General features: G+C 35.8%; 1 protein-coding gene across 2 annotated transcripts; it reads left to right on the plus strand.

Annotated features, from left to right (window-relative positions):
• The first annotated feature begins 391 nt into the window (after positions 1-391).
• On the plus strand, positions 392-15030 carry LOC115443467 (peroxisome biogenesis factor 1). Of its 2 annotated transcripts, XM_030168884.2 has the most exons (13): positions 504-596; positions 2029-2247; positions 2468-3563; positions 4161-4401; positions 5168-5321; positions 5739-5907; positions 6532-6680; positions 9530-9717; positions 10594-10653; positions 11429-11615; positions 11980-12138; positions 12683-12801; positions 13969-15030. In XM_030168884.2, exons 1-13 carry the CDS (start codon positions 504-506, stop codon positions 14054-14056), a joined length of 2922 nt encoding a protein of 973 aa, XP_030024744.2. In that variant the 3' UTR covers positions 14057-15030. The 2 variants fall into 2 exon arrangements, with proteins under 2 accessions (XP_030024786.2, XP_030024744.2); XM_030168926.2 differs by lacking the exons at positions 11980-12138; positions 12683-12801; positions 13969-15030 and having other exon boundaries at positions 392-596; positions 10594-10666; positions 11429-11551.
• The last annotated feature ends 5442 nt before the right edge of the window (positions 15031-20472 follow it).

Consider the following 20472-nt stretch of genomic DNA (forward strand, 5'->3'; position numbering starts at 1 on the left):
CTGATTTATGATAAATTTTGATTAGAATTATACCGGAACATTTTGTTATTGTAAGTAGATGAGGCTGTGCGTATTGAGTTTTTGTTACTGATCTTAACAAAAAAACTGTTTGATTGTTCATTTTGACAGCTATGTTCCAAGATAGACATTTAATTCTTAAATTTTAGCATATGGCTAAAGTTTCAATAAAGTTAAGAATCAATTATAAATTATAATCACATTGTTCTAATTAACAAATGCTTCAGTTAATGCACTATAATATTCGATATAATTAATATAATAAATAAACTTCATAGTTTTCGTTTATTATTTGATAAAAATACAAATTTCTAGAGTAATGATATTTGTAAGAGGTTGACATATTTTGACACTGCTATGGAACGCAATTTAATTGATAATAAATTTGTGTTTTGTATGTTTTATTTTGAATGAATTCTAAAAATTATTGTGCTTCAAAGTGTATTTTATAGGTTTTAGCATTTATATCACTAGTATTATTAGACATGCTAGGGGGTGTGAGGCTTAAAATTTCGTTTACACACGAAAAAACATGCTTCGCGTATATAAGTCCAAAGTACAGCACAAACAATGAACAGGTAATGCTTTTTATTGTAAATACTTCATAATTGTGATGTCATATTGCATATAAATTGCAGAACATTTGGAATGGAGCGATTTTTTTGTGGCATAGGTTATCTTTTTATTTGCACATAAACGTAAAAATTTTATAACATTCCTATACGTTAATTGAGTCCGATCGTACTTTATCAAATGAAATCTCATTACTTAATCCGCACTACTAAGTCTTTAAGATTGTATTATTCAATTTGTTTCATAGTCTGTAAATTTATACAATGATAATAAGTGACAAAATCAGTTTATGTTTTTCTCGTTCTATTTCTTTATTGTTAAATTATATTACTTGGTGCAAATTATTATAAGTAAAAAGAAAATTAAAATGTTTCACTAGGTTGTTTATATACCCTTACATACCCACAAGATTAACCAAAGCACTGCTTTTGTTTATAATTTTAAAGAATAAATGTTAACACTACTATTTCTCTGATATCATTAGTCCGGGATCTTGAATTTTTTGGATGCTGGGTAAAATCTAGATAATGCCGCCCCCCACCTTTTTTTTAACTTTTTATCATCATATCGAGCCCCACGGGAAATAAATTATGTGTGTAATGTTCTGGATGTCTCAGTAGTCAAACTTGCGTTAATTATGAGTTGTGTATTTGTCTGCTAAGTTTGGATTTGCCGCCCAGGGCATGGGCTCCAGCTTGCCTCCCCATAGAACTGGGGCTGGATATAACATACACACATCACACCTTCATCTCTGAAAGGGTAATCAGATGTGCACCCTGGGCCATTTTTGCTTGTGTTTTTTGTCCCATGTTGTGATAGGAGGCAAGCCTGTTGCCATATTGGGTGTTAATTCGGGACTCTGGGTTTCTAGTATGCAGAAAAATAACAACATGCTCATTTTATTCTGTATGAATCTTGGAATAAACAGTTTATATCAGAGTGATTTATTCTATATATCCATCATACATATTCATATATGTATTTACCAGTAAACAACATATAAAATTATTTTAGTCTTTTTTGATAATTGTGTTTTCTCAGTGCCAATGCATTATTATTCATTCATTGAATATGTATCAAAAGTATATTATATAAAATACTTAGCAAATATATGTAATACTCATAATAATATTCATTGGACAGTTAATAGCTAAAATAATTAAAAATTTTGTATAATTGTAAGTTAGGTAGATACTATGGACTTTTTGGACAACCAACATCTTAGTCTCCCTGTGACCATGAAGACTGCAAAGTCCTTGAAAGGTCGGGAGAAAATTATAATATAGGAAACCGCAATAAAATACTAAAAATAGTTTTATTTCAAGAATGCCATTCCACACAAATTTCACAAAGCTGACAGCAGTCATTTGTTTCATGATTAGACCAGTGGCATGTATATTTTTGTCATTCATTTGTATAAAATAAAATACTTTTCAGTCACAATCCATCCAACTCCTGTACAAAGACAAGCAGTTGTACCTGTGGGTGGTGTTCAACAGCAGCATCCCCGAGGGCCAGATAGCCTGCAACCCCATACACAGCAGACTGCTTGGCTTGGACGAGGGTGCGGATGTGTTTGTATCACCGTATGGTGATGTCAAGGTGTTGGATGAGTTGTTTGTTGACACAGATAGTCCGGATGATCAGGAGATATTGGTAATTTTTGTGTTCTTTTGCTAGAAAATTATTTTGGATATTAGATTTTGCGATTTATGATTTGAATTCTTTTGGAACTAGAAACTTTATTTAACTGGTATCTGAGTAAAAAACAATTACGCTGATTGTAAGTTGTAAATAAATATTTTATGTGTCTTTTGCATTGCAATAACCTTGTGGGATAGTGAAATTGAGATAATTAAAAAGCCTATTGTTACAGGAGCACAATGTAGAACTATTACAAATGAAAATCCTGGATCAACTCAGATTGGTAGTAGTAAACCAAAAAGCCATAGTTTGGATATCACCTTCCTTACCAATCGTCTTCATGCCGAAGCAAACTGGTCTCCTAGTCAATTCAAGCAAAATAATAGTTAAAGTTGATGCATTCAATAGTTACCATGGCCTACAGCACACACCCACCACAGTGCCTAAAGAAAGCAAATTTAAAAACATAGGACTTATAAATGAGGCAATGCTTCGTCCATACCTAAATGCTCCCAAACGGTTGGTTCTAAGAGCAGTCCCTATAGACAGTGACGGTAAAAAGTTTTTAATACATCCTTACACTGTTTTCATCCATGAAGATTTCATAGATGAAAAATATAGGAATATGACCGTAATTCTTGCAACAATGAAGCAAATACCTTCGATATTAACAGATGATGACACTGACGGACAAAATAATAACAATATCAATGAATTGTGTGTAGAAATTATACAGATTGATAATGTGGTGTACAGAAGCTTGTGTAGGGACGTTTATAATAAAAATATTCCAACGGTGCTGATACCTAAATCATTGAATGCTATTATTAATGTGGAGAATGGGAAGAGAATAATGTTTACAATTATCGGAGACACTTTAGAACAACCAGATCATATAGATGTAGTGACGTATTCGGACCAAATACAGTCAGAGATGGATGTTATAGAGAAATTCAAGAATTGTGTAATAGAGCATACTCATTCTGGAAAAAAGTTTTTAATAAACAATGGAATGGTGAAGCAGAATTTGGAGATTACGCATGGGTTCCTCCAATTTAAACTTAAGCCAGACAAGTTAAAGTATACAATGCTTAATTCGGAATCGTTTAGGCAATGTACGATCGCAGCTAAATGCTTGACCGATAGTGATTTAGTGCTACCTAAACCAGTAGTTTCTAATTTGGATTATGATTACAAGAATTATTGTAGGACAATCAAAAGTATGGAGGGGTTAGTTAAGAAGGTTGTATCTAATATTTATTTTGAGTTACACAGAGAGGCGACGTTCAAAGGTGTTTCAGAGATCAAAAGCAATGTTTTGGTTACCGGTAAGTAATTTTTTTAATCACACTAAAAATCATATTTTTTTAACTATACTTGGTGTAATACTAAATCACAGAGACAATCAGCTTATCAGTGTGATACAAATCCTCCATAATTATTAATTACAGAAGAATGTCTCAGGATGGCAAGCGCAGCGGAATACCAAACAATACTTTGTAATTCAAGGTGTTGGATGGTGTTTCTACTGTTTATGGGAGGTCGTATCGCTTTCCATCTGGCGAACGGAAAGCTCGTCTCGTTATTCAAAGCAGTAAAAAAAGCATTAAAATATCACCCAAAAAAAAGATATTTTAAGGCGATACCTCAAGGTCCATTTTCATACATTTTGTTTCGGCTTTAATCTGGGTAACAATAAAATTTCGTCATATTAAATTTTAAAGGCCGAAATATCCATGATTATTAATTATTTTTACGTTTTTCTTTCAACTGCGAGAACTAATCACTAACTAGACGTGAATTTAAATTCTTTACTTGCCAATACTTGTTTAGTTACCCAGATTAAAGCCGAAACAAAATGTATGAAAATGGACCTTGAGGTATCGCCTTAAAAGAAAAGTTAGTAATTACAATCTTGTTTACAGGTCTCAGCGGCACAGGAAAATCCGCACTCTGCCACATAGTCCAAAAGGAACTAACAGTCTGGTCTCACATACTACACTGTCGCTCGTTGAAGGGTCGCAAGGACCTCCCAGAAGTGTTGGGCAAGGCGATCCTGATGTGCCAGGAACATAGTCCCGCGGTGCTGGTGTGTGATGACGTGGACTCTCTAGTTCCTCCCAATATGGAGGGCGCGTCGCCGCCGGACATTGCTTATTATCAAAGGTATCTTATATTTTACGTAACTGATTATAAGAAACTTCTATCTTATACATGAAAAAAATATATTGTTGTATTTTTTAATGGCTTTGTCGCTATTCGTAAAAGAGCTGTGTAAAACAAATAATTAAAATGTAATAATCTAATAATTAATTGCTTGTGGTAGGATATATTTTATATCCGCTCGGATAGCGACCACCATACACAAGATGTTAAAACCCGCCATAGTGGCACACGTAAGTGTGTCGCGTTCCGGGATCAGTCTGTGTATATCCTGTTCCAACAGGCCGGCATAATTGTATCGACTTCGAATTATGTCGACCCCACTCTAATTATTATCAGGTGCAGTGGGGTCACCATGTCTTGTTCGTATATAAAAAAATATATATGAAGAACAAGACTTATTTAGTCAAGCTACGATGCCGTCCAAGAAAGTGCAGTACATATCACCCATTTGTGGCTACAACTTTTATAATAAAAATGATCGTCTTCGGGTCGCTCACAAAAGTGTGCATGGGCTCTTATGCTCATTTCGGTAGATATAATGGAAATACTTCATTAGTAGAGGATGTTTAAAATATCATCATTAATTTATACCTTGTGAGTTCCATCCCATGATATGATAGCGATGAGAAGATCATCTTATTTGACATAAATTCCAGATTTCGGACTGATACTATACAAAGTCGGTGTCCTGATTACATCTTTGCCTAGCCTTTCTGGGATAAAGGCGCGATGTATGTGTGTTTATATATTTTATACATTGTTGTAGGCTAGCGGTAGTGATAAAGCATTTACTGCAAACGTGTTCAGGTGTGTGCGTGCTGATGACGTCACTCAGCATGAAGGCCTTGCATCCTACCTTGAGGCAGTTCAGCGGGAAACCATTGTTCACGTCGCATTTCGATATACCTGATATTGAACAGGTAAGTTTAATTGCCACAGGTCTGTTATGGTAAATTAGAGTTTAAATGAATTAAAATAATTATTAGAACTAACAAAGGAAAATTGTAAATAAAAATGGTGTTGTTTTATTATTTATTTCGCTGGTCATGTTTATATTTAATACCCTAAAAAATAAGAATTTCATTATTACAATTGAGATAAACAATAATAATTATTATAAAATGTTCACATGAATGTTAGACATCGTATTAAAACAAATTTTCGGATATCGCGTTTTTTTACATTTTAATTTTTTCTCGACGTTTCAAAGACTTTGCAGCCTTCATGGTCACGGGGCGGACTGATTTAAATTAAGTATTACTTTATTAGAATTTTAACCTGAGCACTGTTTTTTCATCCCTTAATTATTTTAACTTGTTTTACACTTAAATTTCTAGGATGAAAGAGCGGAGTTATTCAAACATTTGCTACATGACAAAATCCGTCAAGAGTTCGAAGTGGAAGACGATGACGTCATCAAGTTGGCAATGGATACGGCCGGCTGTACCATTAGAGATATCACCGACTATCTCAATAAGAAGATATTCAAGGCAGTGAAAAAGAAAAGTAAGTTATACAGGGTGTTTTATTATTGTTATACGTAGCGATAAGATTCACTTTTTTATTGCTTTGAATGACGAGACGAGCTTGTCATTCGCCTGATGGTAAGCGATACGACCGCCCATAAACTATAGAAACACCATCCAACATCTTGAATTACAAAGTATTGTTTGGTATTCCACTGCGCTCGCCATCCTGAGACATGAGATGTTAAGTCTCGTTATATCCAGTAGTTACACCAGCTATAATGTCCTTCAAATCGGAACACAACAGTGACTACACACTGCTGCTTGGCGGTAGAAATAGACACTGCGGTGGTACCCACCCAGGCGGACTCTCACATACGAGAGACCTACCACCAGTGAATACTATTTCACAATCCCAATAGCTATCTTCGGATTGATCGCGAAAATGGACCAATTGGAATAAGGTTGATATGTTTAAATATTACTTATTAACCGACTTCAAAAAAGGAGGAGGTTCTCAATTCGACTATATTTTTTTTTGATTAATCTATTCCCAGGATTGATTGCTTAAATTTTTAGGCTATCATTAATGATTTGATGTGATTGATATGTTAATAATACCAAATGAATTAGGATAAAAAAGTACCTATATGTCCATTTTTAGAAGCAAACCCCGATGATCCCAAGCCCCGTCTGGTGGAGGACATTACCAAGGACGAGGAGAAAGCCAACGCGTTCGACATCTGGGGTCCCGTGGGAGGTCTGGAGGAGGTCAAACAGGAGCTGACCGAGTGCATATTCTGGCCCATTATGGTGAGAAAATTTTACACACAGTATAAAAAAATACAGGATGTTCACTGCATAACATGCTTGTCTAAATATTCTTCATACCTTCTTGGTTTTCTTACTTTATTGTTAACTAGCTTTTGCCCGCGGCTCCGCCCGTGTTATAAAGTTTTTCAGGCTAAAGTTTTCCGTTATAAAAGTAGTAGTTTCCCGGGAGCCTATGTTCTTCCCAGGATCTCAAACTGTGTCCATACCAAATTTCATCTTAATACGTTGGGTAGTTTTTGAGTTTAATACGTTCAGGCAGACAGATGCAGCGGGGGACTTTGTTTTATAATATACTAGCTTTTGCCCGCGGCTCCGCCCGCGTTATAAAGTTTTTCAGGCTAAAGTTTTCCGTTATAAAAGTAGAAGTTTCCCGGGAGCCTATGTTCTTCCCAGGGTCTCAAACTGTCTCCATACCAAATTTCATCTTAATACGTTGGGTAGTTTTTGAGTTTAACACGTTCAGACAGACAGATGCAGCGGGGGACTTTGTTTTATAATATATTTTTTAGAACTTTTTAAGTGGAACAATCCCGTCATACATCATTGTTGCATAACTTTAACCGTTTACGCAGCGCAGGCAACGGAAGCTCTCAAAAGTAATAATTTTCCGTTTTTGCAACATGTTTCATTACTGCTTCGCTCCTATTGGTCGTAGCGTGATGATATATAGCCTATAGCACTCCAGGAACAAAGGGCTATCCAACACAAAAAGATTTTTTCAGTTCAAACCGGTAGTTCCTGAGATTAGCCATTACTGTTCCGCTCCTATTGGTCATAGCGTGATGATATATGACTTTGAGCACTCCACAAACAAAGGACTATTCAACACAAAAAGAATTTTTCAGTTCGAATTGGTAGTTCCTGAGATTAGCCATTACTGCTCCGCTCCTATTGAATATAGCGTGATGATATATAGCTTATAGCACTCCACGAACAAAGGGCTATCCAACGCAAAAAGAATTTTTCAGTTTGGACCGGTATTTCCTGAGATGAGCCATTACTGCTCCGCTCCTATTGGGTATAGCGTGATGATATATAGCCTATAGCACTCCACGAACAAAGGGCTATCCAACGCAAAAAGAATTATTCAGTTTGGACCGGTAGTTCCTGAGATTAGCCATTACTGCTCCGCTCCTATTAGGTATAGCGTGATGATATATAGCCTATAGCACTCCACGAACAAAGGGCTATCCAATGCAAAAAGAATTTTTAAGTTTGGACCGGTATTTCCTGAGATGAGCCATTACTGCTCCGCTCCTATTGGGTATAGCGTGATGATATATAGCCTATAGCACTCCACGAACAAAGGGCTATCCAACGCAAAAATAATTTTTCGATTTGGACCGGTAGTTCCTGAGATTAGCGCGTTCAAACAAACAAACAAACAAACAAACAAACAAACAAACAAACAAACAAACAAACAAACAAACTCTTCAGCTTTATATAATAGTATAGATTATGTTTTAGAACTTTTTAAGAGGCACAATCCCGTCATATATTATTGTTGCATAACTTTAACCGTTTACGCAGCGCACGCAACGGAAGCTCTCAAAACTAATATTTTTTCCCCGTTTTTGCAACATGTTTCATTACTGCTCCGCTCCTATTGGTCATAGCGTGATGATATATAGCCTATAGCACTCCAGGAACAAAGGGCTATCCAACACAAAAAGATTTTTTTCAGTTTAAACCGGTAGTTCCTGAGATTAGCCATTACTGCTCCGCTCCTATTGGTCATAGCGTGATGATATATAGCCTATAGCGCTCCACAAATAAAGGGCTATCCAACACAAAACGATTTTTTTAGTTGAAACCGGTAGTTTCTGAGATTAGCCATTACTGCTCCGCTCCTATTGGTCATAGCGTGATGACTTTGAGCACTCCACTAACAAAGGACTATTCAACACAAAAATATTTTTTCAGTTCGAATCGGTAGTTCCCGAGTTTAGCCAGTACTGCTCCGCTCCTATGGGGTATAGCGTGATGATATATAACTTTGAGCACTCCACAAACAAAGGACTATTAAACACAAAAATATTTTTTCAGTTCGAATCGGTAGTTCCCGAGATTAGCCATTACTGCTCCGCTCCTATTGGGTATAGCGTGATGATATATAGCCTATAGCACTCCACGAACAAAGGGCTATCCAACGCAAAAAGAATTTTTAAGTTTGGACCGGTAGTTTCTGAGATTAGCCATTACTGCTCCGCTCTTATTGGGTATAGCGTGATGATATATAGCCTATAGCACTCCACGAACAAAGGGCTATCCAACGCAAAAAGAATTTTTCAGTTTGGACCGGTAGTTCCTGAGATTAGCCATTACTGCTCCGCTCCTATTGGGTATAGCGTGATGATATATAGCCTATAGCACTCCACGAACAAAGGGCTATCCAACGCAAAAAGAATTTTTCAATTTGGACCGGTAGTTCCTGAGATTAGCGCGTTCAAACAAACAAACAAACAAACAAACTCTTCAGCTTTATATAATAGTATAGATTATATAATAGTATAGACTAGCTGACCCGACAGACGTCCTGTCTTAACTATGAATTTGCAGCGCGCATTCTGTCAATCGCTGACAGTTATTTCAAACAATTAAAAGTTATATAAAATTAATATTTTCGTTAAGTTTTCTTAAATTTTCCGCGCAATTTCTTTGAATTTTTTTTCAACAACTAAACAAAAAAGAAATGTGAAAACGGTCCAGCCGTTCACGCGTGATGGCGTGATCAAGGGAAATAGGGATTCATTTTTATATTATTGTTAATTGAATTATCCTTTGGAGTCATTTCTGGGACTTGATTTATACTATAATTTTTTTTTCAGTACCCAGCCCTCTTCCCGTCGCAGTCCTGCGGGATACTCCTATACGGCCCTCCTGGAACGGGAAAGTCCCACATCGGCTCCTGCCTGGCCCGTCTACACAACATGCACATGATCACCGTGAAGGGACCGGAGTTGCTCTCCAAGTACATAGGACAGAGCGAGAAAGCTGTCAGAGATGTGTTTGACAAGTGAGTAATGTGTATAGATGTCGCTACTGTTCTTTCGCGATAAGAAAATAGTGAATCACCGTTGTCCGATAGCCAACTAATAAGATTGCATATATTTGTCCGTCAGGGTTACTTCGTCTGGTCGATAGCCTAGTTGGGTATGGAACGGACTGCCGAGACGAATGTCCGCAGGTTCAAATTCCAAGGGCACACCTATGAATTTTCAAAAAAAAAATATGTGTGTATTTTTTGTGAATTATCACTTGCTTTAACGGTGAAGGAAAACATCGTGAGGGAGATACCAGAGAAGTTCTCTATAAGAATTTTGCGGTTGTGTGATGTCTACCAATCCGCACTGGCCAGCGTGGTGGACTAAGGCCTAATCCCTCTCAGTAGTAGAGGAGGCCCGTGCTCAGCAGTGGGCAAGTATATAATATATGGCTGATGATGATGATGTTACTACGTCCTATCAATTTCATAGGTTTACGCGAATGTGAGATATAGAAATAAAACTAGTTTACGCGAGAAAATTGAAATACTAAAAGTCATGATAAAGTCCGAAACTTGTTTTATTAAGATGTGTCATTTTAAGGTACTTTATTGGTCAAAAGGCTGATGGATAATGATGACTCACTACCGACGTTATGTGATAATAAACTCGTTTAATAAATAATAATAATATCAGTCCTGTATTATATACTTGCCCACTGCTGCGCACGGGCCTCCTCTACTGCTGAGAGGGATTAGGCCTTAGTCCACCACGCTGGCCTAGTGCGGATTGGTAGACTTCACACACCTTCGAAATTCTTATAGAGCAAAAACTCGTTTAATGCAAAAAAAAATTTCCAATCAATACGCTGTTTTTTTGTTCAATAAAATTAAGATATCTGTCTCCAGGGCCGACATGAAGCGTCCATGCATCCTGTTCTTCGACGAGTTCGACAGTCTCGCGCCCAAGTAAGTTCCTATTGTAAGTGTCCTCTAGCTTTCATTGTTTTAATACTAACATCTTTATATGGTCTTTAATACTGTTCACTGCTATTAGTATTAAAAAAGAAATTTAGCCCGACCGCACTTTGTACATAAAATTGTTCGACTCTTGCGTACGAATTAATTACGCGAAAGGCGTGCGTTTTTTGTCCGTTGTAATTAATATTATATTGACTTGAAATCCGAGTTTAATACGTGAGTAATAAGAGGATTTTTTTATTACTTTAAATATCATAAACACTAACCCCCTTATTCATAGACGTTATTTTTTATATTTTTTAAGTCATACCTAGTCTTTAGTCTGCTAGTATTTGACGTTTTTAGAAATATCGTGCGTGTACGTACGAAGTCGCACGAGTCAATTAAAAATATCCATAAATTCACTCACAATTTTATGCTGTAATTTGTTTTCGTCTATAGTCTTATATTGATTAATTATAGAAATTATAAATAAATTAATTTGGCGCGAAAGCTCATTTAGATTATAATAGGCGTTATCTATTTTTATTATACCAAGAGTTATGACTGGATATTATAAGATTGCTTTGATAAATCTTTCTTTTATGTGTTCGTTACTGTCAGGAGGTTTGTATGAAAAAAAATAAAAAAAACAATTATAGCAAATATTTAAAAATTTCACAAAATTTTGTGTGCGAATGAGACGGAAGAGAAAATATGACGGCACGAAGTTCTTCGAGTCAGCTAGTTTACTATAAAAATATATCATTAATGTTTCGTCCAGACGCGGGCACGACTCGACTGGAGTGACTGACCGGGTCGTGAACCAGCTGTTGGCGCGGCTGGACGGCGCGGAGGGCGGAGCGCGGGGGCCGGTGGTGGCGGCCACCTCGCGCCCCGACCTCATCGACCCCGCGCTGCTGCGGGCGGGCCGGCTGCAGCGGCACGTGTACTGCGCGCTGCCTGATGCGGTATGTACAGGATACTCTAACCATGTTCATTCCCCTCCAGGGCAATTTTCTGCATTGGGTATTCACACCGAATGCACGGCCATAAAAAGTGGTCTATAGCACTAAACTAATGTAGCTTCCTATTAGTGAAAAAAAATCAAAATCGGTTTGGAAATTTCCGAGATTAGCGCGTTCAAACAAAGAAACTTCAGCTTTATATATTAGTATATAGATATGCAGGTTTATAAAGTGGCATAAGTAAGAAATTTGATCAAGTTTATTCATCAGAAAAGCAGCTGATTTTTATGCCCTCGACCTGAAATGTGGCACCATGGATATTCACTACTTTAACTGTGATGAAAATTAATCTGATCTTTTCTCACAGCGAGGTCGCTACCAAGTCCTGCAAACGTTAACCAAGAGTGTCATAGTAGATGAGGAAGTGGATCTGCAGGAATTAGCTGAGCTGACCGAGGGTTACTCCCCCGCGGATCTGAAGTCGTTGCTGGTCACCGCGCAGCTCACCAGGCTTGAGAGACAACTGGTATGTCATACAAGGAGCGTTAGTGTACAAGAATAAGATTTGATTTTTAAGGTATTTTTTTTAAACCTTTATTTAAGGAGCTTGGTTGTTATTTCACGACTATGTCGCTCCGTACGTCCACTTGTACCTGTGCCTACTAACTTTTGGTGAAATCAAAATATTTTTTTAATAAAGCCTTAGCCTCTTTTGATTTAGGAACCGACAAAAAGCTATTTATGCTGCCCACATTAAAGCTCAAAGAATGAAGCCCACTTCGCCCACACTGTTTTCATACATAAAACCCGCCATAGTGACCCACGTGAGTGTGTCGCGTTCCGGGATCAGCGTGTGTATATCCGGTTCCAACAGGCCGGCATAATTGTGTCGATTGTCGAGGGGTAATCATCTCTCGTCAGTCGACATTCTATTGGACCCCACTCCACTTACCATCAGGAGCAGTGAGGATATTTTGCAGTGCACTTATAAAAAAAAATAACTTAATACATACATACATTGGTTAAAATATCTAAATACACATAATGATAATTTTGATAATGATGTGTAGGTGACAAGTGAAGACAAAAACATGGAGTCCGTGGTTGTGTTTGTGGAGGACATCCGGAGTGCCTTAGAGGAGACCAAGCCCTCGCTGTCCAGAGAGCAGAGACTCTTCTATGATGTCATGTGAGTATGGACTAGTGTACTTTATGAATAGTCACTTGAAGTTAGTATACTAATATAATGGATAAATATTTTGATACATTATTTTTTGTTAAAATATTTAGCTTAATTTTATATAATGATACCTTATGTTAAGCGGCGATAGCCTAGTTGGGTGTGGAACGGACTGCCAAGACGAATGTCCGCAGGTTCAAATCCCAAGGGCACACACCTCTGACTTTTCTAAAATCATGTGTGTATTCTTTGTGAATTTATCGTTCGCTTTAACGGTGAAGGAAAACATCGTGAGGAAACCTGCACATCTGAGAAGTTCTCTATAGGAATTTCGAAGATGTGTGAAGTCTACCAATCCGCACTAGGCCAGCGTGGTGGACTAAGGCCTAATCCCTCTCAGTAGTAGAGGAGGCCCGTGCTCAGCAGTGGGCAAGCATATAATACAGGGCTGATATTATTATTATTATTATTATTATATACCTTATATTTACGTGATTTTATAGCGGTTTTTTATATTATAATTTTCTTCTTAAAAACATTGGAATTTTAATAATGTTAATGGTTGGAAGCTTGTACAAGCCTGGGATACAGTTCTATATTTAATTAAATCAAAATCCAAAAGACTGGCTGTCAGATTTCAAGACACTGTGAGCTCATTCTGCATAGATCTGACTGTCAACAGCTAAAAAATAAAAAATATATATAATTGTAAAATGTAGGTAGATATTGTAACTTGAACTTTTGGGATGAACAACACCTCAGTCCCCAGTGATCATGATGGCTGCAAAGTCTTCGAAACATCAGGAAGAAATTATGGTTTATAACTGCGATAAAAACTGAAGAATCATTTTTTTTATTTAATTAGTATTAAGTACTGAACTGTATGCGTGTGGGGAAAAATAATACTCGAGCGTCCAGTATTTAAGCTGTTTATTCGCAAACTAAACTGAGCACTGTCTTATAATTAGTGGGGCAATACAATATGAATCTACCCGCATTGTTATAATAATAATTAAATTACCAACCTACATTACAAGTACTAATAGCCGTGAACTACAAACTTGACATTACTAAGGATTTTTTTACGTTATCAAATAATGGAATTCATTTGATGAAGTTTAAAATAAAAACCAATGGTTGAGTACATTATATTTCTAATATCATTTGATTTTACAGATACAAAAGGTTCCGAGGCGAAAGTCTTACGTCTGAACAGAGGATTGTGACCAGCGAACTGCAGAAGCAAAGAGTTACGCTAGCATAAACATGTTACATTACAATCAAACCAAAGAAAATTAATTGAAAATTATTTAAATAATTACTATAATGAAATGAGTTCGATTCCTAGACCGAGTCAGTAAAAATATAAATATTATCGAAAAACTATAATGATTTCTTAAGTTTACGCAAATGTTAGACATTTAAATTAAACTATTTTACGAATTTTACGTATCATCATGGTCATGGGGGGGAACGGAAATGAATGAAGGCTGCAAAGTCTTCGAAACGTCGAGAGAAAAGTAAAATATTAAAACCGCGATAAAATTCGTAAAATAGTTTAATTTAAATATTTAAAAACTAATTTATCCAGGATTTAAATTTATATGCAATATGGCTAAGGGGCCGTGCAAGTATTACGTAACGCAATTTGGGGGAGAGCGGGGGTCTTCTAAAATGTTACGATGTGTAACAAGGGCGGGAGAGGGGTCTCATACAAAGCGTTATGTGCCATTGTTTTTTATTTTAAAACAACAATAAAGGTATTTTTATCGATTTTCCGGTATTTAGCGTAAAATAATTGTGAATATTAAAAAAAAAATGTTACTTTAGAGTTACATAACTTTTGAAGGGGGGTACAGGAAAACGTTTAAAAAACTCTTCTAAAACTGCGTTACGTAATACTAGAACGGCCCCTAACATCTATCACATCATGGGACGGAAATAATTACTGCTAATGTAGCACTATTGTCGCCTTTATCTAAGCCTTTCGAAAATAATAAAGCTTGTTTTGTTCCTTTGTTTAATTCTGTCTACCCTTTTGAGGCATGCGTGATAATGTTACGGTTAGTGTAAGCAAGCTTATGCAATAAGATGCTGTGATTATATATAATAATATTGGTGCATTGTTTGTATGTTGGTAGTACTGTAAGCGCACACGCTGTACTTAATGTTATGTATATTATGTTGGTATTGCTATATTTATTTTGATGTATAATAAATGAGTTTTATTGATGTGTTTTCAAATTATTTCTATTCGAGATTCCTTTTTGTGCTATTATACCATTTGTATACGTTATTTTTGTTTTCATAGTCACCTGGCCAAACACATTTTTAAAAAAAAATGTTATGCGTACACGGTAAAGCGACCCCACAGCACCTGATGGTAAGTGTAGTGGGGTCCAATACAATGTCGACTGACGAGAGATGATTACCCCTCGACAATCGACACAATTATGCCGGCCCGTGGATCCGGTTCTACAGGCTGATCCCGGAACGCAACACACTTACGTCAGCCGCTATGGCGAGTTGTAACACCTTGTGTACAGTGGTCGCTATCCGAGTAGATAAGAAATATATACTACCACCAGCAAACATAATATCACGTGTGTCTTCTCCATTTTAAACTGGACGTTGGCGGCATTGTCGTTAAACCGATACAGCCAATTACAACACATTGGAATATGTTGTTTTCTTGACGTACACTATAGTTTTACAGTCTTACATATAAAAAATTCACAAAGCTATGCTTAGTTAAAACACAAATTGACTCGATCAGCTGAAGTCAGAACCCGCCATCTTGCCTCTTAATAAGGTTTCAACTAGGAAACCGGTGATATTTTTGACAGCTATTTAAGCAATTCTTAACCACCTCATAATGCTAAAACACTAGTTTACAAGTAAGATTGTATATCATGAAAGGGAGGATGCTAAGGAACCATCCTAATCGCCAACTACGCTTTAATGGTATCAATAAATTAGACTGCCTCCATAGTGTAGTACTATGGTACGACGGCAATGCTGACGTCTCGGGTTCAATCCCCGGGTCTAGCAAGATTATATTGGGTTTATAAGTATCAGCTCGAAGTCTGGAATTTGTGCCCGATATGGCGATGTACTTGGCTCTATCGCAACACGGAACACACAGCGGAAAGTGGGTACACTAGTAGCGTCTCTGCCTACCCCTTCGGGGATAATAGGCATGAGTGTGTATAAACCAGACAAAATAAATAATCTGTAAGCGTGTCAAATAAACTTTATTCTGATTGTTTCATTTTAATGTTTAAAGTAGAGTTAGGAATCCGCCATAAGAGTATAAAAGACATTACCAAATCGCTTGTCTAGCTACCATAGCTGAATGATGACATGAGCTACTCTAGGCTCTCGCATACTACATAAACGTAAAATCATGAAACTATGGATGACGCTAGTGTTCTTAAATAATATTAAAAAGCGGATCGACAAAGTTTGATTGCGAAATAAGTCAGAATTACAAAAAAATAACAAAGATGCTGGTTTTAGGATATTTGTATCCGCTCAGATATCGACCATATTACGTATGGCGTGAAATTTCATATTCGGTTTCGAGGAGGCATGATTGAATCAACTGGCCAGGTATAATCTCTCATCAATCGACTGTCAATTACAATTTATAATATTAACATGGACTAAAACGACTACATAGCATTAAATAAATTACTGGTTTTTAATTAAGGAAAAAATAGCATTACTTAGGTATCTACTGCCGTTACTGAACATTGGAACATATTTAATAAAAATACGATGTTATAAAATTATCTCTAAAAAAGGTAATGTTTGGTCCATTTATATTGATTAATAGCTATGATTTCTTATGTTTATGCGAATGGTACTCATTGAAATAAAACTAAGTATTTTTCGAAATTTATCGAGGTTTTTTATATTATAAATTTCTCCCGACGTTTCGAAGACTGCAGTCTTTATGGTCATGTGGAGGAATGTATTGATTATATTAATAATTCTACCGTTCATTAGTCAATTCATACAACTTTCTAGTATTTATCATTAAATAATCGTTTCATACGTGCATTTAGTATTTATTGATAAAGGTAAATCCAATGTGTACATAGCATTTGTATATAACTTTATGCAGTATGCGCGAAATTTTAACTCGTCATAGCTTTGTAACTTACATATAAACAAAAATTCTGACTAAAAATATATTATCTTGCCTCTTCTACATATCCTTTTTTTGTAAATTAAAAACTACTGATGGATAAATAGGTATTTTACCAACAAGATGACGCAATACCCCATCGCAGTACCCCAACATTTACTCCAACATTACGTCACTAATGAAGTTAGCGTTTGATGAGTAAACTTTTATCAGCTCGTAATTAGCGGCAGGAGATTGAATATCGATATCATCTAATGGATTGTTGCGAGTTTGGGGTAATTAACGCTCTCAACTTCACGTGCACTGCTGGGAAACTTCATCTTCGACGCAAATTTTAGAACATATTTTCAAGTTGATATTTGTTGAAGAAATTTATGTAATAAGTATTGCTTAACAATTTAAATTTTGCTTATAAGTTATAGGTGTTGGATGTGGTTCCGCCTATGTAATAATCCTTTTCTGATATAAAACTATATACTTACTTTAATAAATTGATGTTAGAAGTAATACTTAAAAATTTACATTTTGCTTATAAGCTATAGATGTTGGAATGTGTTCCGCTTGTATGTAAATCCCTTTCTGATTTAAAAGTATTTACGTTTATACTTTTTGCTGGAGAAAAGGTAACCTATATATTCATGACATGGTCTATATATGTATAAAGTTTCAAAATTTAAATTAATTTCTCGAACACTTATAAAACTGAAGTCGTAACAGCTAATTAACTCGTCGTCAGATAAAAGTGTTTTATTGTAAAACTTAACGCGTCGTGCAGTTTGATTTAGATTTCGCAAGTTGTACAATAATTTAGATTGAGCTGTGATTTGGAACGCGGGCGCGCCGCGAGAACCGCGAAATTTTCTGAACCACTGCGCTAGCGAATACAAGATGTGGTATTGGCAAATGCAAGTCTCTGACATTATTATAAGGTTAGGCGAAATTGACTCATAAAATATTTGAAAAAATAAAAATCAAACGAGCTCTTCATGACAACATATTAAAAGCTCGAATTTCTTAGATTTTCATCGTATATCTCTATTTACAACTACTTCCGAGCGGTATATAAATCATTTTTGATAATAACATATTATGTTGGGGAAGAGTACCACAAAAATTAAATAAGTTAATAAGTAGTCAGAAAAAACGATTACTATAATATCTATTTCGCCATGTGTTTAGATTCCCTAGTTCTAAACCGATGATTAAATCATGGCATGTTTTTTTTGTCATTTCTGTGGGGGCACACTAATTCTTAAAAGTTGTAAATCCATAATTTGTTGTACCCTCCTCCCTATCTCTACTTTTTAATGGAAATTTTATCGATATTTTCGAAATTTCTTTTGGAGGCACTGCGTGCACAAATCCCCACAGAAATAGCCCTGAATCATAGTATCACAATATATTCCGCTAACACCTTCTAGACGTTTTAGATCATGGTACAACCATCTTGTAAACTTTGTGTCTCGGTTAATAGTTTAATACACGGCTGTAACGAGTTGTTTAATGAATTAAAGTACAATTTACTGCTTGTTGCAATCTCGCGCTGTGTTGTGTGCCGGAGATAGCGGCGGCTGTACGCTCTTAGCGTTTTGATAGGTAGTTATTCAGAATTTTTAGAAAACAGCTATATTTATTTGGTAAATGGGATAGAAAAGTAATTTAAGCATAATTACTATTCTATGCAATTCTGTTGTGGTATAAAAATCCAACGTACCCAAAAAAAAAAACTATAAAATGTATTATTGTTGTAATATCTTTATTATATTTTTTGGAATACTTAGGTAATGAAGGGCATACATGTAACCTGTGTGCAAAGTGAAATATCAACAAACGACGTTCGTCAAAATTATACAAATCATAATATGTAAAAGTAGTTCTACTAAATATAAAATTTAAATTAGACTCTCAATACAGTTCGTTTGTGCTTGAAATGTTCGCAACGAACTACAGTTGTGAGGACGCCATGTTTTTAAACGCTTTTTATATTCCAAATTCGAACTTTCGCATTTCAAACTTATTTTAATTTTTAACAATTTGCATTTTGTTAAATACTTTTTTATTGACAAAAAAGTTTATCGCTAGGATAAAGGCTTGTTATAGTGCATTTTAATAGAATAGGCTGGAAACATCGATTTGCCATTATTCATGTGCAAGAAAATGATGAATGAGTTATCATTATGAAAACAGTTCTGAAATTAAAATATTAATTTCCAATCAACTTTTTATTTATAAACAAATACTTATAGATGTAAACAATATGATTATTTGGGTGTCACATTATTATTGTTGCAGTTGGCTACGTAAAACTATCTGTTTATTTTAATCTCTACATTTTAGCCTAGCCCATAAAGTCTAACTCGGTATTTTATTGTAGACTTATAGCCACTCTGTGCTTGTAGTAAAAGGAAAAGGACAAGTAGGTATATTATCAAAAGTAATGGGAGGTAGGTAATCTATTTAAATATCACCGTGAAATAGTATTTTCGGGATAAATATTTTCCCGCGATAAAAGTACCCTATAAGACCCAGGAATAAGTAAAAACGAAATCAAAACCAGTTTAATAGTTCCTGAGATTATTACATTTAAACAAACAAACAAACTCTCCAGCGTTTACAACAGTATGGATAATACAGTGCATAGCAGATTTGCACATTTGCAAGTTTTAAAAACGTACAATATTATATTTATATACTTATTCAAAGGAACCTTCAATTAATCACTGATGCTACATAAACAACACAACCGTCAAGTATAAAAGATGAAAAATGTAATAAAGAACCCGAAGTGGGTGCCAAGGTGGAATTAGACCGCTTGTGTCCGGAGTTCGGTCGAAGAAAGCAGTTTTTATTCAGCTTAAAGTAATTATTGTGTTTTTGTGAAAGAGTTTGTTAGGAGAGCATTCAGCTCTGAGGACCCGGACGCCTTCTTACAACGGGCGCGGAGTCAGGAGAATATTTTTTTGAATATTATTTATTTTATTTGCGGAATATTTGGAAGTGTTGAATGGGTGGAATAGGTACAATGGCCAGAGCTGTGTTATTAGAACACAAGAGTCGTTTCTTATCCCGATGAGATATAACCTATACTAATATATAAAGCTATAGAGTTTTTCAAGGCGTTAATCTCAAGTACTATTAAACCGATTTTGATAATTATTTCACTAATTGGATGCTACATTACTCCCGAGTACTTCCAGCTATTTTTTATCCCGAGTAAATATTTATCTCGGAAAAACTATCACCCGGGTCCATAATATTCTTTTCTGAGACAGTGTATTCGTAATTTTTTTGTGGGATAATATTTGTCATTCTCATAATAGTTTGTGTAAATAATAAATAATAAATTATTTTTACTGCCTAGCGCCTACGCTGTAAATCCACTTGAAAATGTACACAATCTCTAAATCAAACGTCTTTACAGGACGACGATATTTTTATTTAGAATTATGACATACCTATGTATAACTGATGACGTAATATTGTATGTCCGAACTCACCAAATCCGCGCCTGTCAAGTGCCCGGAATA

The sequence above is a fragment of the Manduca sexta genome, chromosome 23, assembly GCF_014839805.1.
Source record: "Manduca sexta isolate Smith_Timp_Sample1 chromosome 23, JHU_Msex_v1.0, whole genome shotgun sequence".
Classification (NCBI taxonomy): Eukaryota; Metazoa; Arthropoda; class Insecta; order Lepidoptera; family Sphingidae; genus Manduca; species Manduca sexta.